The sequence below is a fragment of the Cyprinodon tularosa genome, unplaced genomic scaffold (genome assembly GCF_016077235.1).
Source record: "Cyprinodon tularosa strain WSP-4 unplaced genomic scaffold, ASM1607723v1 ctg747, whole genome shotgun sequence".
Taxonomy (NCBI): domain Eukaryota; kingdom Metazoa; phylum Chordata; class Actinopteri; order Cyprinodontiformes; family Cyprinodontidae; genus Cyprinodon; species Cyprinodon tularosa.
Genome location: NW_024039504.1, coordinates 347,496 through 355,918, shown reverse-complemented (window position 1 = coordinate 355,918; position 8,423 = coordinate 347,496). Strand labels below are relative to the sequence as shown.

At 38.1% G+C, this 8,423-nt stretch overlaps 1 protein-coding gene across 1 annotated transcript; it reads left to right on the top strand.

Moving 5' to 3' along the window:
* The first annotated feature begins 6,063 nt into the window (after window positions 1-6,063).
* On the top strand, window positions 6,064-7,655 carry LOC119773146 (gastrula zinc finger protein XlCGF8.2DB-like). Its single transcript, XM_038269986.1, has 2 exons — window positions 6,064-7,120; window positions 7,205-7,655. Exons 1-2 carry the CDS (start codon window positions 6,136-6,138, stop codon window positions 7,222-7,224), a joined length of 1,005 nt encoding a protein of 334 aa, XP_038125914.1. The 5' UTR covers window positions 6,064-6,135; the 3' UTR covers window positions 7,225-7,655.
* Window positions 7,656-8,423: the final 768 nt, after the last annotated feature.

The following is an 8,423-nucleotide window of genomic DNA, read 5'->3' as shown; positions in this document are numbered from 1 at the left end:
CAGCATGGAGGCTGTTCTGATCCCTGATTAGATCTTGGTGTCTTTTTCTGACCTCACTGTGGAAACCAAGCTGAAGCTGGCTTCAGGTTCAGCTAACAACTAAAGGGCTATTCCACCTCTTTCTCTCTCACCACCTTAAGTGTCTTTAATCTGTTCTAATTTAAAAACTACAACACTCAGACACCTGAACCTGGATTAGATTATTCCAAGCTAACAGCAGAATCTTTCAAACCATCTTTGGGATTTATGAAAGCTGTATCTGCTTTGTGAAACTTCAACAAAGAGCCCTAGAAAGTGTTTTGTTGCATCTGGCCCACATTATATCCAGTGTTGTAGATCAGCTGGTGGTGGCAGCTGGAATATGCAGATGTCTCTGTGTCTTTCAGGACCCCTTCACAGAACCTGGAAATACACAATCTGTGTTCAACTTTAAGAACCATGAATAATTCTGATATACAGGTGCTGGTCATAAAATTAGAATATCATGAAAAAGTAGATTGATTTCAGTAATTCCATTTAAAAAGTGAAACTTGTATATTATATTCATACATTACATACAAACTCATATATTTCAGATGTTTATTTTGTTTAATTTTGATGATTACAAATGACAACAAATGAAAATCTCAAATTCATCATATCAGAAAATTAGAATATTGTGAAAAGGTTCAAAATTGATGGCCCCTGGTGCCACACTCTAATCAGCTAATTAACTCAAACCACCTGCAAAAGCCTTTAAATGGTCTTTCAGTCTAGTTCTATAGGCTACACAATCATGGGGAAGACTGCTGACTTGACAGTTGTCCAAAAGACGACCATCGACACCTTGCACAAGGAGGGCAAGACACAAAAGGTCATCGCTAAAGAGGCTGGCTGTTCACAGAGCTCAGTGTCCAAGCACATTAATAGAGAGGCGAAGGGAAGGAAAAGATGTGGTCGAAAAAAGTGTACAAGCAAGAGAGATAACCGCACCCTGGAGAGGATTGTGAAACAAAACCCCTTCAAAAATGTGGGGGAGATTCACAAAGAGTGGACTGCAGCTGGAGTGAGTGCTTCAAGAACCACCACACACAGACGTATGAAAGACATGGGTTTCTGCTGTCGCATTCCTTGTGTCAAGCCACTCTTGAACCACAGACAGCGTCAGAAGCGTCTTGCCTGGGCTAAAGAGAAACAGGACTGGACTGCTGGTGAGTGGTCCAAAGTCATGTTCTCTGATGAAAGTAAATTTTGCATTTCCTTTGGAAATCAAGGTCCCAGAGTCTGGAGGAAATAAAGAGAGGCACTTCATCCACGTTGCTTGAAGTCCAGTGTAAAGTTTCCACAGTCAGTGATGGTTTGGGGTGCCATGTCATCTGCTGGTGTTGGTCCATTGTGTTTTCTGAGGTCCAGGGTCAACGCAGCCACATACCAGGAAGTTTTAGAGCACTTCATGCTTCCTGCAGCTGACCAACTTTTTGGAGATGCAGATTTCATTTTCCAACAGGACTTGGCACCTGCACACAGTGCCAAAGCTACCAGTACCTGGTTGAAGGACCATGGTATCTCTGTTCTTAATTGGCCAGCAAACTCTCCTGACCTTAACCCCATAGAAAATCTATGGGGTATTGTGAAGAAGAAGATGCAATACACCAGACCCAACAATTCAGAAGAGCTAAAAGCCACTATTAGAGCAACCTGGGCTATCATAACACCTGAGCAGTGCCACAGACTGATCGACTCCATGCCACGCCGCATTGCTGCAGTAATACAGGCCAAAGGAGGCCCAACTAAATACTGAGTGCTGTACATGCTCATACTTTTCATGTTCATACTTTTCAGTTGGCCAACATTTCTATAAATCCTTTGTTTTTATTGGTCTTCAGTAATATTCTAATTTTCTGATATGATGAATTTGAGATTTTCATTTGTTGTCATTTGTAATCATCAAAATTAAACAAAATAAACATCTGAAATATATGAGTTTGTATGTAATGTATGAATATAATATACAAGTTTCACTTTTTAAATGGAATTACTGAAATCAATCTACTTTTTCATGATATTCTAATTTTATGACCAGCACCTGTACACTCTGATGGCAACACGTCCATTTGATTAGTTTGTTTCAATAATCCCTGCCAACCGCTAACAAAAGGAACAACTGGCTTCATCATTTCTCTATTGTCATCCTGGATGATATCTAAAAGCTTTTAGACTAAAACAGTCCCGCTTTGTTTGCATGTGGATTAGTGGTTTAGTAGTAGTGGATTAGTTTTTACTCTTGGTTTCAGTATGAAGCAGAAATAAACTGGGGAGGGAAAAGATGAAACTGGTGTTTGGTGATTGAAGTCAACATAGTTTGTGTAGAATAACATGGTGACGTGAGGAAAGGGCAGAATGCTGCAGCTGCTGTGTGTCTACAGCAGGGGTCTCAAACTGGTTCCAGAAAGGGCCGTGAGGCTGCAGGTGTTCTTTTCCAAACAAGCAATAGCACACCAGACTCCAGTCATCTCATCAAGTGAGTCCAGTCTTAACATGATGACTTGATGAGATGACTGGAGTCTGGTGTGCTTTTGCTTGGTTGGAAAGAACACCTGCAGCCTCACGGCCCTTTCTGGAACCAGTTTTAGACCCCTGGTCTACATGTTCATTGTGTTAGAGCAGGGTAGGGTTGTCAAAAGTATAGATACTCAAAAAAGTATCGATACTGAAACATTGTATCCGGATACAATACTCATTTTCAAAAGTATCGATACAGCCATCTAAAGTGCAGAATAGTGGAAAATGCACTTTCTGAACACTGTGTGATTGAATAATTCTGTGCATTTTTCAGTTTCAGACTGAAAAACATCTGCAAAACATAGCCAAGGAAGGAACACTTAATTTTTATTTTGTAAGTTTTTTATCAAGCTTGCTTAATATTGTGCACAGCATACAACCTCAAAATATTATTCTTATTGTTTTTTTATTTATTTCTTGTATTTTTTTAGTAATGATAATATTTCTTTGTTTTTATTTTTGTGGTATCGAAAAGGTTATCGAGTATCGAATATTTTACTTAGTATCGGTATCGAGTTGAAAAGTTTAGTATTGTGACAACACTAGAGCAGGGGTGCTCAAGTCCAGTCCTCAAGAGCTACTATCCTGCAACTTTTTCATGCACCCCATTTTTAACCCACCTGAATCAAATGAGTGGCTCGTTACCTTTCCTCTGCTGGGCTAAATGAGGGGATTGAGCCTGTCGATTCAGGTGTGTTAGAGAAGAGACGCATCTAGAAGTTACAGGATGGAAGCTCTTGTGGACTGGACTTGAGCCTCCCTGTGTTAGTTTGGACGGTACCAGGTATACTTGAGTAAACTGGAAGTATCCTTTGTCTCCACTCTCCTGGGAGCCAATCACGTTGTTTTTTTTTCTGATTTCTTGTTGTCATTTTGTGCATACAATAAAAGTAAAATTATTTACTTTAAAATCAAACATTTCATGTCCTCTTGACGAGGATCTTATTAAGGAATGATCTCCATTAATTTGCAGAGAATCAGATATTTTTAGGGAGAAGATTCTACAGCTGTTTATATATTTTCAATTTCTTTAATATGATATACATATGAGCCTTTTTTATATTAAATGAAGAACTACTGAAATAATTTTTAGATTACACATAAATGGATTAATCAATTCTGGGGCTTCAGTGAAACCAACCTACTGAGCCTACTGGCACGATCCGAAGCCATTCCATAGGACTGATAACCGCCAATAACGGCCATTTATTGGGATGATAACATCCGAAGCGGCTGCAAGCAGACACTTAGTATTTACTGTGTAAAAGGAGACAGAATCCAACTTAGGAGGAACCCATGAGATGATGAACAGGTCCTACCTGTTAGGATAATGTTTTTAGACTTCATCTTCACCTGCTGAAGATCCTATTAGATCCTATTAGAAAGAATCATATTATAGTGATCTATAAATGGAAATAAATGTTAAAACGGCTGCCATACAGTACTCTATATAAACCTATGCATTAACTGGAGCAGCAATCTTCTCCCACACAATGTTCTTATCCTTTGCAGATGTAGCGCTGTTTCTGTCTTTTAAACCCTTTTTCCAGTTTGTTTTTACATTTCTTCATTAAAATCTCTATTTTCAGTGGTGTGAAATTGGACCTTACTGTTGTCTGTCATCATGATGACTCAGCAAATTGGGGCTCCGCTGATAATGGTTTTTCTTATTGATATGCACATGTTCAGGTCACAGTGGACCTACTTACAGTTGATCAAACTAACTCACAGCAGCCTTATTGATATTGAGTTTTCAACCGTAGGCTAGATCAATTTAGAGTTGAGGGTTTAACTCTGAGTTTGTTTAAACCTGCTTTGTGAAATAGACCCCTGGCCAGTGGCAGCTGAGAAAACCATTTGACATTTCATCCACCAATTACAGCACATATTTTCTTATCTAGGAATTACACAGTGGTCTGGATTATAATTAATGAATTGATAGTAATGTCTGTTTGTTTTTTGTTTTTTGAAAAATTGGAACAAACTTTTCTGTGGGAAAACAGTGCTCTGGGACACAATATGAGTAGAAGGCTTAATTTTATCGCTATGTTTAAAAAAAAAAAAAAGCTCTCTTCTTTGGTTGAAATTCCACGAGGATCTACCTTATGAGGAACACCTGAGTGTCGATCATTTTTAGGAACTAAATAGAAATATTTCAAACTCATTATTTACACAGCAGCATTTTGATCAGGTGGGATTGTTTCCCAGTTTTTTTATTTAACTCTATGTTAGAGTGATAATTATAAAATTATTGTGTGGACATATGAAACATTGAAAGAAAGAGGATGTTACATTTCTATTCTGTGTTTCAACCAGAAGGGTCATAAACTTTTATGACCTCCTGTAGGTCATGAGGCAGAATCACACGGCTGTGTGACTTCCATCCAGCCAGTTGGTCAATTCACACTATCTTGTTACCTGCATCCTCCCAGACAATCATTACTGGGCCTTTTGTTTTAGGCCCACCTGTTTGATGTTGTAACTGTTAATAAAAGGCTTTGCCATGAAGGGATCTGTGTGAGAAGGTGCTGGCTTTCCAAGCCAGCATTTTCTCTCCACCCGGCACACGCTGACGTCACAAAACCCGGTCTCTGTGTTGATCATTTCCTTTTAATCTTTTAAACTCACATTTTTCTGGATTAAAAACCCAACACTCTATTCAACAAGCAGTCTAATCAATAGAAAGACAGATACTGAGGATAGAACTCATCACCACTGTGGGGTTATTATTTAAACAAATTACATAACCTGAGCCACTCTGTTTTATCAAAAAGGAAAGTTTTAAGCTTAAAAGTAGACAGGGTGTCTGCCTCACGGACTAAAACTGGTAGTTGGTTCCACAGCAGAGGAGCCTGATAACTAAAAGATCTGCCTCCCATTCTACTTTTAGAAATTCTATGAGCCACTAGTAAACCTGCAGATTGAGAGTGAAGTGCTCTGTTAGTAATCAGATCTCTGATATCAGATGGATCCTGGTTAATTACAGCTTAGAGTCAAGCCTTGAAGTAACAATTGCATGGACTAGTTTCTCAGCATCACCCCTGGACAGGATATTTCTCTGAAGATAAAAGAAGGAAATTCTAGAAACCTCTATGATATGGGATTAAAATCGCAGCTCCTGCTCAACCTCTGACACATTGAGCTGGGGTATGTCTCTTCCAGGCAGAGGTGTACAGGAAGCGCTGCTGAGTTTAGGGTGTCTCATTACTTCCTCATTTGCCAGACAGTCACTGTGGTGTTGGATGTAAATGTTTTACTTTCCTTAATAATTGTTTGTGGGGAAATAAATTTAGGCCAGAATAAACTTCATATCTTCAGGTTGCTTGATAGGATCCACTCGCTCCTCAACCTCAAGGAGAGAGTTTGGTGCTTTTATGTGAGGTGTCCTTTATTTAACCACCAATAGAACGCCTTTTTGCTGTGTTTGTCCTTCCAGACCGCCTGCAGGATTATGATGGAAAAGAGGAGGATTTCTCTGACCAGCAGCTCTGGGGACAGGAGAGGAAATCCAGTTTGGACCAAGAGGAGTCGGAACATCCGCAGATAAAAGAAGAGCATCAAAAGCCAGAACATCCCTGGACAAAAGAGGAAACCATGGAGCTCCCCATAAGTGAGCAGAAAGAGCAGCTTGTTCTGAAGCACAAGATTCAAGATACAAGAGAGAAACCTTTCCCATGTTTGACATGTGGAAAAAACTTTCTTAAAAAAGAGCATTTAATGATTCACATGAGAACTCACACAGATCAGAAGTTTTATTGTCTGTCCTCTGAAAAATCTTTCACAAAAAAATCTAGTCTGGATACACATATGATAATTCACACAGGTGAGAAGCCTTTTGAATGTCTGTCCTGTGGAAAAAGCTTCACTAAGAAATCTCATCTTGATACTCACATCAGAATTCACACAGGTGAAAAACCTTTTTCCTGTACCATTTGTAACAAGAATTTTGCTGAAAAAGGTAGTTTGACTAAACACATGATAATTCACACAGGTGAAAAGCCTTTTGGATGTCTGTCCTGTGAAAAAAGTTTCACTAACAAATCTAATCTTGATAGACACATCAAAGTTCACACTGGTGAGAAGCCTTTTTCCTGTACCATTTGTAACAATAAATTTAATCAAAAGGGTAGTTTGACTTATCACATGAGAATTCACACAGGTGAGAAGCCTTTTAAATGTCTGTCCTGTGGGAAAAGCTTCACTAAGAAATCTCATCTTGATACATACATCAGAATTCACACTGATGAGAAGCCTTTTGAATGTCTATCCTGTGGAATAAGCTTCAGTAACAAATCTCATCTTGATAGACACATCAGAATTCACACTGGTGAGAAGCCTTTTTCCTGTACCATTTGTAACAATAAATTTAATCAAAAGGGTAGTTTGACTTCTCACATGATAATTCACACAGGTGAGAAGCCTTTTGAATGTCTGTGCTGTGGAAAAAGCTTCACTAAGAAATATTGTCTTGATAAACACATCAGAATTCACACTGGTGAGAAGCCTTTTTCATGTACCATTTGTAACAATACATTTACTCAAAAGAGTCATTTGACTTCTCACATGAGAATTCACACAGGTGAGAAGCCTTTTGAATGTCTATCGTGTGGAAAAAGCTTCACTGACAAATCTAATATTTATAGACACATCAGAATTCACACAGGTGTGAAGCCTTTTGAATAAGTCACAGCAGTTAGATGCCACAGGAATGAACAGTAGAGGTGTTTACCATGATTGACTGGTGATAAAATGTCCATCTAGAAACTCTTTCACCTCATTACATGAGAAACTCACGGGTTAGTGTTCTTTTTTTTTTTTTTTTTTTAGGACAGTTTTGAGAAAGCCATTAATTAACAGCTCTGTATACATAGAAACCAGAACAGATAAGGTGTTATACAGTAAATCCTGTACTCAGTTGATATAAGCAATTGATAAGTTTAAATAGAAAAAAAAAAATCAATGCAGACCCATATTGTGCAACTTTGGCATGGTGTTGCACATCTTTTTCTGAATGAATTTATTAAGAAAAGAACTCGAGTTTTATTTTTTACACTAAAAAACTTTTAATTGAATGATAAGCTATCGGCTTTATATATTCCAGAAACAGACTTTTATACTGAGCTAGGACACATTTGATGTGCTTTGCTCAGTTTTCCTGATGTGTTTTGAGGATTTTCTAAGAGATCAGCTGCAAATGATCAGAGTTTAGCTAATTCAGTGTCTTGTTGGCTTTCATTAGCAATGCATCAATCAGCCCTGCTACGTGTGTTGTTGAAACCAGGCCCACCAAAACTCCAACTGTTTTTGGCCCAGTGTTAGAGCTATGGTCAATGGATATTAGAATGAAGTAGATCATCTATAGAGGAGTCTCACATGAAGATTTGGGACATATATAAGTGTGTGTCAGTCTCAGAGTTAGTCAGCTACAAGCTAATTAATGTTGCAAAGTAGCTCCAGCCACCTTGAAAGGGGGTGCTGGGATTATGGGGTTAAACTACGGGACATCAAAGAACTCAGTTTAGAGGCTGGAGTCTGTAGTTCAGGTAAATTAAAGTCCTAAAATGATGAAACATGTTTGTTTAAAAAGATAAACAGGATTGATGATGATGATGATGATGATGATGATGTTATTTTTACAGATCAGTTTGAACCTGCTTTAACTTGGTAAAAAGCCTTTGTCTTAATAATGTATTAAAGAAATCTGACTCTCCTCTAGAAGTGTAAAGTTTCTGCTTTTTAAAGATTTTTTTGAAAGTATAATTTTCCTTTGAACTAATTCTAATAGTTTTGTTCTTGATTCTGTAGATGTTCTATTTACCTGCTATGATTGAAAGTAACTATCACCTATTTTATACAACTGATTTTATGGATTATATTCTGCT